Source organism: Camelus ferus, chromosome 35, assembly GCF_009834535.1.
Source record: "Camelus ferus isolate YT-003-E chromosome 35, BCGSAC_Cfer_1.0, whole genome shotgun sequence".
In the NCBI taxonomy this organism is placed as follows: Eukaryota; Metazoa; Chordata; class Mammalia; order Artiodactyla; family Camelidae; genus Camelus; species Camelus ferus.
In genome coordinates this window covers 17,399,028-17,415,780 of record NC_045730.1, presented here as the reverse complement: position 1 = coordinate 17,415,780, position 16,753 = coordinate 17,399,028, and the positions used below count along the sequence as shown (strand labels likewise).

Sequence of the window (16,753 nt, the reverse complement as noted above, 5' to 3'; positions counted from 1 at the left end):
GGCTTCCTGTTAAAATCTGCCAATACTGGTCATTAGAGGAAGACTAAGAGGCAGGAGAAAAGAGAAGCCTTGCAGCCACAGCTGATTCCAATTTCTAGCTCTCCACCCAGAATCAGAACCAGCTTATTTCATCAAACCTCTAGAGGTACTATCACCAACTCTGCAGGGCTTCTCTTCTGAGCTATTAGGTTCTGATAACCCCGACCTCTTCCTTCTGCTCCCCAGACCTCAGGGGTCATCACTATACATGTGTTACCTCAATGTTTCTTCCCATTTTTTCAGTCCACAATACCCGTTAATATATCTGCTTAATCAATTCTGTATTTGAAACTCTCTGTGCTAAAGTAACTAGTATGATTTCTGTTTTCCTAAATGAACCCTCATTAATACAATATTTGAAACTATTCTAATTCATTTTTATGAAAATCACCAATGTCTCAATTTTCTATGGAAATGTACTACCCACAATGACTCAACAAGGGACAAAAAATAACAAATCCCAAAGGCCTTTCAATACTGACTAAGGTAAGATGATCACCCAAATAACCAAGGCAGTATCTGCTGGATTCAACCTACACTTCTACAGCCTTCTGGTGCTCTTCCTTCCTGTTTTCCACACTGCCCTCCTATGTTTCTTAAATTACAGATATGGCACTTGACCAATTATATCCTTCAGTAGCTCTCCCGTCTTTATATAAAATTCATACTCCCCGGGAAGCTACGGAACTCTGATCTGGCCCCACTTATCTCTGTAACCTGAGCTGCTGCCATTCTTTCACTTTCAAAATCCACACTCTCCCAGCACACGATGCTGCTTCACTTTGCAGGTGCTATTCCTTTCTAGGCTACACAGTTCCAGACCTCTTCAACTGGGTGAGTTATATTCAATCCGCTGGCTAGCATCACATATACTTTAATACTTTCGTCATCCAAGCTGGAAGGGCCCCCTTGCGTGCTCCCAAACCAACATTAACATGCACTGTTTAAGTTAAACCACAAATTTCACAATCTGAAGTTCTTTATATCTCAACTATCACACTGGTAAATTTTGTTCTATGCAGGAATGCTGATAATCACAAGATGGCATCTTCTGACTATCAGTTCTACTAATAATGCATTTGAACTAATGAGCCAGCCTTAAGAAATGATCAACTTTGATTAAAAATTGTTTTTTGCAATATATTCCAAAAAAACAATCAGGGATGTTTGGATACTTACTGCATCTGAAGTTTTGCTTGGATTATTGCTTGGATTAGAAGAATGTGAATTTGAACTATGAAGAGCACTGTGGTTGTGTGAATTTTCTTGTGGAGAGTAACTGGTCCCTTAAAAAAATAAAAAGCAAAGTAAATTATAAGTCATACACAAGTTCAAATAAATCTTTCACCTTTTACTAAGAAAAAGAATATATACACATTCCTACAAAAGTATTTGTGAGCCTAAAGAACATACACTAGACATGGCTTAAAGAACACACACTAAATACACGGCTGATGGCCTACGGAACGATGTTATTTATATACAGATGAGCAAACCCTCATCCTTACCATTTCTGGCAACGTCAGGTTTAAAAAATATATATATTTTTATTAGAGAAATACAAACACAACGTACACAGAGAAAAGGCAAAAAAATTCAACTGAAAACTAAGTCACAACTATCCAGTACATTTTAGCAATTATTTTTCAACTTAGTTTCCACAACTTGATTTTTTTTTTTTTGAACAATTTTGCCAGATTTCAACAAAAACTGTCAGATTTTCAAGAAGATTCAGGGAAGGTGCTTGCTCTCAAGATTATGAAGGTGACATTAAACCTCCTAACAAGACCAACTTTTCTAGAAATTGCTTAAAAGTAACTCATAAGTTTTACGAGTGATCTACACATCTCAGAGACCAGAGATGATAGTTTTTATTGTCTTAAGAAAAGACAAGATACAAAAATCCAGACTTCATTAATGATACAAGAAGGTCCACCACAAGAGTCTAATTATTAGTTATTTGAATTTCATTCTATGTATTTATTTTTAAGCATGAAGGTAGCAGAATTCAACTCCCCACTCCATTTCCACCCCCCAAAAATGAGCTGGCCAGTGGTATGGAGGCTACACTACAATGAACACAAACCAACAGTGGGAAGAGCAATTTAGATGGTACGGTGATCCCGGGCATTAATTAGCAGTCAGAACCACAGCTGTCACAGTAGAAATGAGCAAGAATTAACTATTTTAATCAACAGGAAAAACTGCAGGCCTACTTCTGTTTTATTGGGCTTTGCTTTACTGCACTTCAGTTAAGAGTTTATCAATTGAAGGTCTGTGGCAACCTTGAGTTAAGCAAGTCTACTGATGCCATTTTTTTCAACAGCATTTGCTCACTTTGTGTCTGTCATATTTTGATAATTCTTCCAATATTTCAACCTTTTTCATTATTATTGTATTTGTTCTAGCGATCTTTGGTGAGTGATCTTTGATTTACTAATGTAACTGTTCAGAGGCGCTACAAATCACAGCCGTGTAAGACAGTACGTGTAACTGATGCACGCGTGTGTTCCATGGCTCTACCATCTCTCTCCCTCTCCTCGGGCCTTCCTCTTCCAAGAGATGCAATAGTGAAATCAGGCCAATTAATAACCTTACAATAACCCTACTCTAAGTGCTCAAGGGAAAGGAAGAGTTGCATGATTCTCATTTTAAACAAAAGGCTAGAAATGATTAAGCTTCGTGAGGAAGGCATGTAGGCAGAAAGGTAGGTCTCCTGCAGTTAGCCAAGTTGTGAATGCAAAGGAAAAGTTCTCGAAGAAAAATGAAAAGCGCTACTCCAGTGAACACACAGACGGTAAGCAAGCAAAACCACCTTACTGCTGACACGAAGAAGGTTCCAGTGAGCTGGACAGAAGACAAACCCGCAACAACACTGCCCTAAGCCAAAGCCTGATTCAGAGGAAGCCCCTAACTCTCTTCATTTCTATGAAGGCTGAGAGAAGTGAGGAAACTGTGGAAGACAAGCCTCAAGTGAGCAGAGGCTGGTTCACGAGGTTTAAGGAAAGAGAATGTCCTCATGACACGAAACAGCCAGAGCTGACACAGGAGCTGCAGCAGGTTCCCCAGGGGATCCGGCTGGGCTCATTCACAAAGGTGCTCACTGACGACAGACTGTCAATGCAGGGGAAGCAGCCTTCCGCCACTTTCAGAGAGAGGGGAAGCCAAAGCTTCCAAAGACAGGCTGACTCTCTCAGGGGCTAATGCAGCTGGTGACTTGAAGTTGAAGCCAATGTTCATTCACCATTCTGAAAATCCTAGGGCCCTTAAGAATGATGCTAAATCTACTCTGCCTATGCTCTCAAAACGAAACAACAAAGTCTGGATGACAGCATATCTCTTTACAACATGATTTACTGAGTATTTTTTAAAGCTCACCACTGACGCCTACTGCTAAGAAAAAAGATTCCTTTCAAAATATTACAGCTCACTGACAATATACCTGGTCACCCAAGAGCTCTGATGAAGATATATGTACAAGATGACTGTTGTCTTCATGTCTGTTAATACAACGTCTATTCTGTAGCCCATGGATCGAAGAACAGCGTCAACTTTTCAGATCTTTAAGAAATACACTTCATAAGGCTTACAGCTGCCATACACAGTGTGTCCTCTGATGGATCTCAGTCAAGGGAACTGAAAACCTTCTGAGAAGGATTCACCATTCTAGGTGCCATTAAGAACACTTGTGATTCATGGGAAGAGATCAAAATACCAACATTAACAGGAGTTTGGAAGAAGTTGATTCCAACACTCAGGGGTGACTTTGAGGGGTCTAAGACTTCAGAAGAGGAAGTAAGTGCAGGTGTGGTGGACACAGCAAGAGAACCAGGAGCCTGAAGATGGGACTAAACCACTGAAAACCCATGGTAAAACTAATAGATGAGGAGCTGCTTCTCATAAATGAGTAAAGAGGTTTCCTGAGATGGAAGCTACTCCTGGTGAAGATGCTGTGAAGACTGTTGAAATGACAACAAAGGATTCAGAATATCACATAAACTCAGCTGATAAGGCAGCAGCAGGGTTTGAGAGAAATGATTCCAATTCTGAAAGAAGTTTTACTGTGGGTAAAATGCTATCAGACAGCACTGCAAGCTACTACAGAAAAATGGTTTGTGAAAGAAGAGCCAACCAGTGCAGCAAACTTCCTTGTTGTCTTGTTTTAAGAAACTGCCGTAGCCAATCCGACCTTCAGCACCCTGATCAGTCAGCAGCCGGCAACATCGAGGCAAGACTTTCCACCAGCAAAAAGATTAGGGCTCCTGAAGGCTCAAATGATCAGCTATTTTTTTTAGAAATAAAATATTTTAAAATTACAGTATGTACAGTGTTTTAGGCATAATGCTATCGCATACTTAACAGACTACATATAGTGTGAAGAGATTTCATGTGCACTGGAAAACTAAGAAACTTGGGTCTTGCTCTACTGCAATCAATATTCACTTCATTGCAATGATCTGGGACCAACCTGCAATCTCTCCAAGCTATGCCTGTAAGTGGATGAGAAAGGTGAACCAGGACAGACGATGAGTGTAAGGTTTTATACATCCAAGTGGAAATGGTCAGCAGAGAATTCAGAAGAGGAGCTGGAGGTCTCTTCCATTAGAGGTGAAAGCGAGGGTACTCTTGCCTTTGCCATGCACGTAATAAACAAGGAGTATGAGTTCAGAGTAAAATGACAGCATGGCAAGGGGGACGGCAGTGACCAGGATTTAACCTTGGATAGGATCCATCCTGTAGGGGACACCAGAAGCAGATTCAGAGACCCAATAAAGCTAATGATATGACAAAACAGGGTTACTAAGCACCTAGCAAAATGTAGGTGACACGAGAGAGGAAATTTCCCAACAAAGCTGCTATCTGAGATGCCTGGTTTCTTCATCTGTTTGCTTTTAAATTTATCTTGCTGGATGGTATGTATTTATGTAGAACACCCTAAACATGTTTTTAATACAGTAGTAATAAATTCTTCAGTAAACATGGTAAGAATAAACACCATCCAGAAGAAATCAGGAAAAGCTCAGTGTGCAAGGAAGTTAACACGGCAGGCCTGTGACTGCCTGAGCAAAGCCTGCTTGCACAAGTAATCCTTGGCTGGCACAGTTACTGTTCAGGAGGGTTCGCACAACAAAAACTGGTAAGAGTGGCTCACTGTGCCAAAGCAGTTTGTGCAGACAATATGGTTTATGTTGAACACTTGCTTTCCTACTGAGAATCCATACTTTTTGGTACAAACTAGGCAGAGGTGCCTACTTAAGAATTCAAATCCACTTAAAATCTTGGGTACTTAAATCTCTAATAGCTTCCCTGGTAGACAGCATTTCACAAGCGTTACAATTCACCGCTGGAGGAACAAAGCGTGTGCTGTGTGACTACTGGGGCAAGACTCTCAGCGGCCTGTACCTGGTGTCCTCGAGACCTCGCCCCAGAGGCCCTCTGCCGCTGCCGACTGTACCTGGTATTCTTTCCCGGTTAAGTTACAGCCGTGATAATGACTATACATTGGGTCCTGTGACTCCTCTTAAGAGAATCACCAAATGTAGGGGGTGGTCTGAGGACCCCAACACACTTAGATACAAAGAAAAATTAATACTCCTCTCAGATCCATGCCAAAATTTGCACCTTTCAGATGAAACTCGTAACACTGTTTTTAAAAATCAGCTTTACAGAAAAATACAAAGAAAGGGAGCTACTGATATGGACTACTAGAATACCATATTTATAAAGTACAAGTTGAGATTTCTATGGAAATATCCATAATTTTGTTGGCAATAATAAAGAAAAGGCCCGTCTCATTGACTGAAATGATCCTCAGAGTAATCCATTAAGAAGCCTGGGTTAGACGTCCTGACGTTTATTTGCATACACTCTTGAGCAAGATGTAAGTCTATAAAATGAAAGTGCCACACTAAAGATTTGTCAAAGATATGACAGGAGAGTACCCTGTAAGCGTGATGTGTATTAGAAATGAGGTCTATTGCTCTCTCATGAGGTAAAGACACAGACTTCACTTTAGTGTCATTCTTCATATCAATGAAAATTCAAAAGTTAGCAAGCACTCAATTAATTAAGCTCTTAACCTCTGAAAGTGATGTCTTCTACCAGCCTGATAGATGTTATCAGGTAACCTTTAGGTCTACTATGTGTGTTTTCAGAGGGCATAGCCTAATAATTAAAAATCTTAAGTATCAAGGCACACTAGCCTAAGACTTTAAAATCAAGAGAAAACTGAATCAGTTGTTAAGAAGTCATTTTCAGAAACAGAAGCTTTATGAATAGGAACTAGATTCCACATTCTATGAAACAGATGTATCTAGAACATAGCAAAACTAGTGACAGTAACTTAAAAGGCGTGAGAAGCAAGATTAAGACACATATTTTAGTGAAAGACTAAGAATAAACTGACATTCTTAAACTAAGCAAAACAGGAAGCATGATAAAGTAGACAACAGATCCTTAGATTCCAGCCAGAGGGATGCACTTAGAACTGAAGGCAGGGCTTACTTGCTTCTGCATAACATGACTGTGACAACCTGAACAGGCTAATTCTCTACTTAAAAAGCTACAATTTATATTACCTTCCAAAGCATTTGGGGAGGGGGCAGGGTATCTCACTGAGGCCTTTAATTTCTCAAAGTAGTTCTTTCCAAACTAAAGTTAACATGTAAACAGAAAAGCAAGGTCAGAGTAATCAATGACTGTGGTTATGATTTTTCATCACCATATCTGAAAATCTTACAGATTTTCTTTGAAATCACCTATTTGTATTTTCTTTGAAATCGCCTATTTTACCTTAAAAACTCACATAAACTTTTATATCCTATCCGATGATGAATTTGTACATTTCGGGATAAGAACAGTAGTACTTTTTAAATTAGTAATACAGTGTACAGTCTGCGGCTGAAACAGTAAGTGATGTGTAGATGGTAACATATCCAAGAAAAATAGAGCCATTCATAAAACCTGAACTCAGACTTTTCAAAGCTAACTCCAGAGATGACTCAAGTACATAAAGACAAGTAAGATCTATGCTGCTGCTCAGTAGTCTCATAGATGCTGTCTGGCACAACAAAGTAACAGATGCAAAAGCTGCTTCCGTGGTCTGGTGCCCTTTACGCTTTCTGTACATTATCAAGAAGGAGGCTTGCTACTTGAAGGAAAAAGAAAATACCTCTTTGAGAAAGTACAATTTGTGGGTAAGTGTGATAAAACTGGTTTTAAGTAATATATTTTTAAATCAACCTTAAGAAATTAAAGTTAAGACTGATGAAGCAAGTTTTCAAGGAAGACTTCTAAGAATGAGATACTACTGAGAATTACTTGGTTTTGTTTTGTTTTGTTTTTTTTGAAGGGGGCGGAAAAGGGGATGTTACATTTATGCTTGCAACCTGATCAACCTAAAAAGTGAGCCAAGTTCTCCTGCCCAGAATATGAACCCAAGGCAGACATGAAACGGAGATGTGACAACATGACTGGATGCTAGTTATCAGACCAGAATACAAGGATCGGCCAAACTACAGCCTGCTCGGTGCCTGTTTCTTTTCTACCAATGAAGCGTTACCAGGACACAGGTGCAGCCAGCCATCTGAGTATTATCTATAGCTACCTTTGCTCTTTTAATTGTGGCAATGTCTGTGTGGCCTGTAAGACTAAAATATCTATTATCTAGCCCTTTAATAAAGAAAAAGTCTGCTGACTCCTGGACTAGGCTAAGACAGGCAGTTAATACAACAACGCAAGATGCTGACCTTTTCCCTGACAGAATCTTCAGTATTTAAAAGAATAATCCCTCCTTTGTCATCCTCTAAAACTTCAGAAGTTAGGTCTTAAGAATAAGAAGGATGTAACCTACAATCTGAAAATAGATGAAGCCCTAAGAGAGCACTATGGGAAATGGGCCAAAAATGTAGCAAAACACACCTGGCTCAGCCAGAAATAAGCATTAAGAAATTAGACTGCCCTCCCATTTAGGAAAGGAAACTTGGAAAGTGGGAAGTATATATAATTCTACATAACCAAACAAGCCTGGGAAATGCAGCTTTTCTAAAGCTGAAACAAAGTTTCCACTCTATTCAAGGGCAAAACATTATGGCATTTGTGTCCTTATTCAGAACATGACAACCACTAGAATTCCGTACCAAATCCTCATATTTCAAAATTAAATCTTAAAATGCCTTCTCCAAAAAACTGGAAAGAACAGGTTAAGAAATACCTATACATCAAAGATTTCAAGTACATCTATCACCCCCAAACTGCTATCCAAACTAATACAAGCAGATAATAGGTATGACTGAAGAAGGTTCAGCAGTGGACCTCAAACTTCAGAATACTAAAAAAATGTAACTTCAAAGCTGAATTTCAGAGAGATTGTGACTCATATTATAAGGGATGGGACCCCAAGACATGAATGTTTAACAGGCACCCTCTCCCAAGATGGTTTTGGTGTGGTCAGTATCCGGACCACACTTTATTCCAAGTGTTTTACTGCCTTCCACTGTCTTTGGTCCTCCTCTCATCACTTCAAATCAGAGACCACAAACATTTAAAAATAAGGAAATCACACAAAGAAAGTCATATATCTGTAATGGGTGTTTCCGCCATAACATAATAAATGTCTTCCTGAAAAATCTTAAATTCTGCAAAACTGCACACTAAAAATAACAGGGTAGGAACAAATCACTCAAAATTATGCAACTTTTATCATAACCAGAGCAATAACAAACACTTGAACAGCACAGGCAAGCAGCTCAGTATGGTTGCAGACTGCTTAAGAGGATATTTAAAAAGCAAAAAAGACATTAGGGTAGAAATGTGGCTTGCTGGGGCTGAGAACATGGATGTGAAATTCTAAGCACTGAAGATACAATCAAAACGGACAGAGAAGAGAGTGCAACTTGCCACAGAGAGGGAGCCACACACGGCGAGGGGAGCACGCCTGAATTTTCTTTAGGGGTCTTGCCTGTTCAGCTAGGTGAGGGCTTTTTCCTTTCTATTTGCAGGTTACAACCCTGGCTCCTGCTATTCTGATCCACCTTGCCTAGAAAAACAAATTTCACATATGAACCAACACAACTTCAGTTTATACTATGCCATGCTCCAATTTACCAACTGCTCATGAGCTACCTGGTGGTGAAAAGCAAAAGCTGTAGCTAACCAGACTTTGTCTCTCAGGGAAGGGGAACTGGCAAGATGATGGGTCAACAATGGGCTTGCACCAGTCAGTTCCCTGTAGCTGAGTTACTCCCAGTATCCGAACGACAGCCACTAGCCACATAGAGCTACTGAGCACCTGAAATGTGGCGACTCTGAATTAAGATTTGTCGTATGTGTAAAATACACACTGGATTCAAAAACTTAGTACAAAAGGGTGTAAAATAGCACATTAACATCTTTATATTGATTACATAATGAACTACTTTTTATATATACTGGGTTAAATAGTATAATAAAATTAATTCCAGATATTGGCTACTAGAAAATTTAGAACTGCACATGTGGCTCACTGGACAGCAGTGCTCCACGTGAAGGTGCACACTGACACCTAGCGAGGGGGGCCAGGCATGCCTACTGTGGACAGGACATTTCTCAAGAAACTGTTCCATATCTGAAAAAAATCAGCTTATAATTAGCTGAGCACCTAGAGCCTGATTCTGCTTAATACAACCTGGTCAACTTTCTAGGAATACAACTGTTGCACAAACTGTACTGTACTCATTTTTGTTTCGAACTTTCACCAAGATGTTTACCACTCAGGAAAACCTCATCACCAACAATGTCATACAGTACACCTGCACTTGTATCTGTTACAAATGCTATCAAGGCGATTCCTTTAAGACAGGACCAGAAATAATTAAACTAGTAGAGATAAATAAAAGATGCTGCTCTCACTTTCACGAATAAAGACTTGTAAGACCAGTACTGCTATCCTGTACGTCCATCCCAAATGAATATGTTAAATATCTTCAGCACAGTGATGCAAAACTACTCTGAAAATTACATAGAACATTATTTCCTTTGGAGCTACCTTTCTTTCCTACCCTTACGTGCATAGGTAGCGTATAATATTTATGTTTATCTACAGGATAAAAGTGGGGAGTCTACAAAACACTCGAGAAGGTGCACGTGCAACAAGTAAGGTGAGCTGAGCTGGATCCCTTCCTCACATCACAAACAAAACTTCAAAATGAATCATTTGAATTTAAGAGTAAAAACTATAAAACTCTTAAAATATAGGTATAAATCATCACCAAAAGTACAAGCAAGAAAACAGAAAAACTTTGTGCTTCAAAGGACACCATCAAGAAATAAAGCAACCCACAGGATGGGAGAACACATTTGCCAATCATATCAAAGGACTTTTATCTGGTTCTACTAGTATGAACTCTTACAACCCCTCCCCCCCAAAAGACAGATTTTTAAAAGAGCAAAACATCCTAACAAACATTCTTCCAAAGACATACAAATGGCCAAAAGGCACATGAAAAGATGCTCAACAACATTAGCCAACGAGGAGAAATGCAAATTAAACCTGCAATGAGATACCACGTCACACCCATTAGGACAGTTATAGTCAAAAAGACTATATAGCAAGTTTGATGAGGATGCAGAGAAACTGGAAACCACCTCTGCTGCTGTGAATGTAAAACTCAGCTGCTTTGGAAAACAGCCTGGCAGTTCCTAAAAAGGTTAAACAGAGAATTACTGAATGATTCAGCAATTCTACTCCCAGGTGTACGTCCAAGAGAAAATGAAAGCATGTGTCCACGAATGTTCATAACACCCTATTCTTAACAGCCGATGGATGGAAACAAACCCAATGTCCCACAACTGATTGACAGACGAATTAAACATGGCATACCTATAACTACAGAATGTTACTCAGCAATAAAAAGGAACAAGTATTGCTACATGTAACAGGACAAACTCTGAAAATATTACGCTAAGTGAAATAAGCCAGACACAGAGCTACATACTGTAGGATCCTACTTACATAAAACATCCTTAAATAGGCCAATTTATAGAGACAGAAGGAAAGAAAATGGTTGCCTAGAGCTAGGGCCAAAGGTGGGGTGGGGAGCAGTACCAGCTATAGAGCTTCTATTTGGATGATAAAAATACACAAAATCTGACTCTGGTGATGGCTGCACAACTGTGAATGGGCGAGCTGTATGGTATGTACCGATTACACAGCAATAAAACCGTTACCAACAAAGTCTACCACACCTTATGCGTGACTCTTAACTTGTCTAGGTTGGACAGAAGTCCGTAATTCATCACTTCTCAAACTCTAATCCTATGAGAAGCTTTGAATAAAAAATGTTGCATGGTCATGTGAATCTGGAAAAAGCTGTACCTGATATTGATACAGAAAATTTAAATGTACTATTAAGGCTCTCAGAATTACTGTTAGTGAATCAACTTCAAACTGGGGGAGATGGGGTTAAGTAGTGATACATGATATAACATGGATGAATAACATACCTATTTATATGAAATGTCCACAATGGGACAATCTATCAAGACCAGAAAGCAGATCAGCCGTCTGGGAGTGGGCAGGAAAATGGGGAGTGACTGCTAAGAGGCATGGGGCTTTGGGGGAGGAGGGTGATAACTGCATGGTATGTGAATTATATCTCAATTGTTAAAAATAGCCTTTAAAATATTTCATACAGGTGGGGAGGTTGGGTTTAACCTCCACACATTTCACTTAATGAGAACCACTCATTCATGAAAAGTACTCAATCAGGCAATGTGGGCTTCAGTCTAGATTTTGCCTCTACCTTACCAAATAAAAACGAGGAGGTCATCTAATTTCTACAGTTACCGTCACTTGTCAAATCAGGTGCTGGCTGACTGTGCGGCCCTGCAAAAATCCCAACTATACCTGAGATGCTGTATTTACGAGTGTTACGAACTCCTAACCTCTGCCATCTGGCTTTTCACCAGGAGATTAACGGAGATTTTTGAGTAAGATTTTTATCCTCCCTTCTACTAGCTCTTGGTGAGGGCTAAATTAACAAAGTAACAATAAAAGCCTAGAGCTTTCACATCAAATTGCATATGCCTTCAATTCAGTGCCTTACACTTCTATTTGCCTAAAAAAGTTATCAACACATGACTCAACTCTTCAGTAATCTGAGGCCCTTGGTTAACACCACAAAGAGTAAACAGGCAATGAGCATTACAGGGCTATGGAGAATTAATTCTGGACGAAGGATCTCCTTGTTCTTACTGACCCCAGGAGAAATTTGCTGAGCTCACCATATTCTAACTGCTCTCCCACTTCATTCTTACCTCCATTTCAAAACACTCTACAGAATAGTCAAAGGTATCTTTTAAACATGTATCTCAGATTATGACCTGTATTTTGAAGTTTAATGAGTACAGAGGGAAGCCATTCAAATGCCCTGCTCACCACACTTCCGCTATACTGGCCTCTTTCAGTTCTCTGAATGCATGCCCAGTTCTGGATCCTTCATACATTCCACCTCCTCACCTCCAACTCCCACTCTGTCTGCCCATTTCTTGGCCATCCTTCAGGTTTCACCTTAAATGCCTAGTCCTCAGAAAAGCCACCCCTGACCCCTCACGATCTAAAACAAGCCCCATATCACAGCGCACCCTTCTCCTTAACAGCTGTTTTTATGCAGTGTAATCAGACTACAGCTCACACTGCTCCCTGTTTTCTTGTTTTTAAATTAGCTGAGTGGCTAGTCTAAGGACAGAACACATTCCTTTGAGAGAAACAGAATATAGGTTAGTATGAAAAATAACAAGTGGTTTTAGTTATAGTTATCAAATTATCATTAAGATTCTAAAAGAGTCAGCAGGAGACAATGCAGCTGAAAGACTATCCCTCTCCCAAGCTGATGTCTTTAGAGATATAGTTCAGCAGCCAAGGAGAAAGAGGCAGGCTCTGGCATGCCTACAGGTCTCTCTCCTGATTCTAATCAACTGAGCAACAAGTGGCAGAGTTCGACTTTGGAAGACTCATGGTGCCCCTCAATCTAACAAAGGATGAAAAATGAACAAAGGAATCAAGTATGTGCAATGTCCTGTATGTTTCATTAAACTTAGACTCTCAGTTACATTAAGATAGTAAGAGAAACTATAAAGATCTAGGAGATGTAACTGGGTACAATGAAACGGAGAGTAAACTTCAGCCAAGAGAAACAGCACGAGCAGTGCACACAGGAGGGAAGCACAGAACAACAAGGGTTCAGCGGGCAGTGAGTACAGCCAGTCTGACAGGAACACTAGGTTCCCCAGGATAAGATGAAAGGGGTGCAAAGATAAAGGCATCAAGGGCCTTGGAAATCACATAAGGTAAAAATAGATTTTATCTTCAGGACAAAGAATTCTCACAATAAATAATTAAAAAACTGTTCTTTGCTTCTGAGGTTTTTGGGGGTTTTTTTGGTGCTTTTCAACAGTAGTGGGTGCATCATGAAAAAGGAGATTAAAAGTATGTATCTGAAAGGATAACATAAAAGACTAAAGAGGATTCTTTCTAGAGAAATGGTTATCTAGTATTTCCCCCCAACTTCAAGCCACAGAATTTCTTCCTTACATGGCTGGCCCTCACCCTTCAGGCGCCAATTCACAAGTTACCCCTAAAAAAGCCTCTCCCTGACCACCTCCTAGGACATATGCCTCCCTCCCTCTGTCATGACCATTTCAAATCATCATTTACTACCTTTAGAGAACAAATCACAATATGAAATTATCCTTTTTGTCTACTTCATATTGTTATGTCTCTGGTACTAGGGGAGAAACTCCCCAAGCAGAGGAACCTTGCCTGTCCTCCATGCAGTAATTCCTGCAACTACAACAGTGCCTGAGTTTGTCAACAGACTCTACAATAAACACATGAATGGAAGCCCAATACCTAAAACTGGAGGAGCTGTTTTTGCAATGGTGGTAGTGGGAGGTGAACGCTAACTAGCCTGGTCACGTTCTTGGAAACTCTAGGATCCATAAAGTATTTAAAAAGGAATGACAGAGATAATCTGTAGAGATTAGTTGTCAGAAGGCTTAGCAGTAGTAACATATTCTATGTGTCTGTTAACTAACATGACACAGCAAAGAAGGTTTAAGACACTCATTACCTGAAACACACACTGAAAATGTTTAGCTTAATATTTATTTAAAAATTTACCCTCGACTTTACTACCTGTACAACATAAAGAACTGGAATAGTGCTTTTCCCAAAATTATGAGGTATCAGAAAGTAAAAAGGCAGCATATTACAGCAGAGTTACCTCAAGGAAAACAAAGTTTTCTCTCATAGCTAAGTCATTTTTAGTACTGCTCTTGTGTCTCTTACCAGAGACACGTGCACATGGATAGCATTTATTCTAAACTTATCTGGTTTTGTGCTGAGTCATCCTGCTTTGTATAGAATAGGACTGCAGCCTGAGATAATGTGCCAGTGACCTAACGTTGGAAACCTGTGCCTAGGTGTTCCCCAACTGTGAAACGGTTGTCTATTACAAGGAAAAGTAAACACTGCCATACCGCCTAAATCAGTTTTAGAAACATTTAAGTGGCATATGCAGAATACTATGAAGTATTTTAAAAATAGGAACAGAAGCTCAGAATGATTAGAGGGAGAAGCTGCAACAGATAGATGAGATTTGCTGATAATGTTTAACCTACGTAACAACATGCCCTGGACGAAGAATACTACATTATCTCTTCACTCTCCCCTCGGCCCCAATCTTCCTGTTCCTCACCACCCTCCTTAGCCAATAACAGCTCTAGCCAGACTTATATAGGTTTACTGAGGAACTGTTTCAAACTTTGAAAGAAAAAGTATATCATCTGTTCCAGAATCAATCACAAAAGTAACCAACTGGAAAATGCTGACAAAGATCACAAGAATCATACAGCAATAGCAAAATTAAGAGGATCCGCAACTACACAAACACCTCAGTCCAGGAATGTACAACAGTTTGAATGTTAATAGTCTTGCATGAATATATATCTTGAATGTTAATTTGTATAAAATACGCTGTCAACAGATAGTGAGCACATTTGATTTTAATGACTTCTAACAAAGCATTAACAACTAGCTGTAGGAACAGATGGGTATTTCCTTAACATGAAAAAGATAAGCTTCAACTAGGAACGACCTTTACATAATGATCATCTTATCACCAAGCAATCCCAGTTGAGTCTTCTACTAAATCAGCAGCTATAGAAAACCATTAGGAAAGAAAACTGTATCCTCATAGACTCTTTTTTTACATGTACAGATATAATGTACCCCAAGATAGAATCATACTACTTTGCATGTGGATTTTGCTACTTAATATCCAGTAACACCTTTACTACATGTGGTTCTACATCATCATTTTTAATGGCAACTTTATACTCCACATTGCATGCATATATCATAATAAATCAGAGGAACATTTATGTTCTCTATTTACCATTTATCTAGGTGTTGGAATTCCCACCCATACCAAAACGGAACCAGCAATATCTAAAGTGAAAAAGAACCATGGGGGATGGGAAGGTGTAGCTCAGTGGTAGAGAACATGGCTTAGTATGCAAGAGACCCTGGGTTCAATCCCCAGTACCTCCATTAAAAATAAGTAAATAAACCTAATTACCTCTCCCCGCCTCCAAAAAAAAAACCGAAAAATAAATCAAGTAAAATATTAAACAAAGAAGAACCATGTAAAAGTCACCTTAAGAGACTGTTTCCAAATTTTAAAAGCCATTAATTAAGTGACTGGAAAAATCTATTTTAACAAATAATTAAATGATTCAGACACTGTAAACATTTGATAATGGAAATCACATTAAAAGCAGATTTTCAGAAAGATAACAGCCTAAGAATGTTTCTACATGTGCCCTCCACAAAACCTATCAAAACTAACTAAAAAAAAATCCAACAAATGACTAGTCACAATCCAAAAAAATGGTCCTGACAAATGATTTCAAAACACAATCAAATCCATACTCAAGTACAGAAAAATATGAAAAGCCAACATCCAGTGCCTCTGAAGTCTGTCAGGACACGTACTTTAGAACGACGGCAGACAGCTGAGAGGAGAGGACCACATGAATCAGAAGAGAGCCCCACCGCCCTAACCGTCTGGACCCACAGACAGACCTCCGCAAAGAGAAATAATCAAAGATAGAGAAGCTCAGAGAAAACAGAATGAACTGCTACTTTCCCACATTACCACTCTCCTCCTAATAGACACCACCCTTACCTCTTCCCCTGATCTGGACTCGGTTTGTGAATAACCAACTTCTAAACATACAATTAAAATAGTGTCCAACAATCAAAGAATCTAATTACACATTACATATATATATATATATATATATATATATATATATATATATATATATATATATATGCTTAAAACTCAACAGTATGATTTCATCAAACTAAGTACACAGAGACCACCCCACAGAGAGCCTGTGCAGAGACCAGAGTGGTAGTATATAATAAATGGACCAATACTTCAGGAAGTCTCAGGAAACCAGTAACCTCTTAGACAAATTCTGTTCTATCTCAGAGAACATAAATTCTATGAAACAAAACAAAAGAGATAAAAGGATACAGAGGAGGAGGGTGGAATAAATAAGACGAGGAACTCAGTGAAAAAATGAACTCAAACAAAAACCACAATGGAAGTAATAAAAGAATCAACACAGCTGAAAGCAACATCATCCGTAAGGAGCATAACCTGAG

At 39.2% G+C, this 16,753-nt stretch overlaps 1 protein-coding gene across 1 annotated transcript in view; it reads right to left on the bottom strand.

Annotated features, from left to right (window-relative positions):
* Nucleotides 1–16,753, bottom strand: part of WAC (WW domain containing adaptor with coiled-coil) — a 74,401-nt gene that overhangs the window by 29,715 nt on the left and 27,933 nt on the right. Inside the window, 1 exon segment of the mRNA XM_032473845.1 lies at nucleotides 1,219–1,325. Coding sequence (XP_032329736.1) covers nucleotides 1,219–1,325 — 107 coding nt within the window.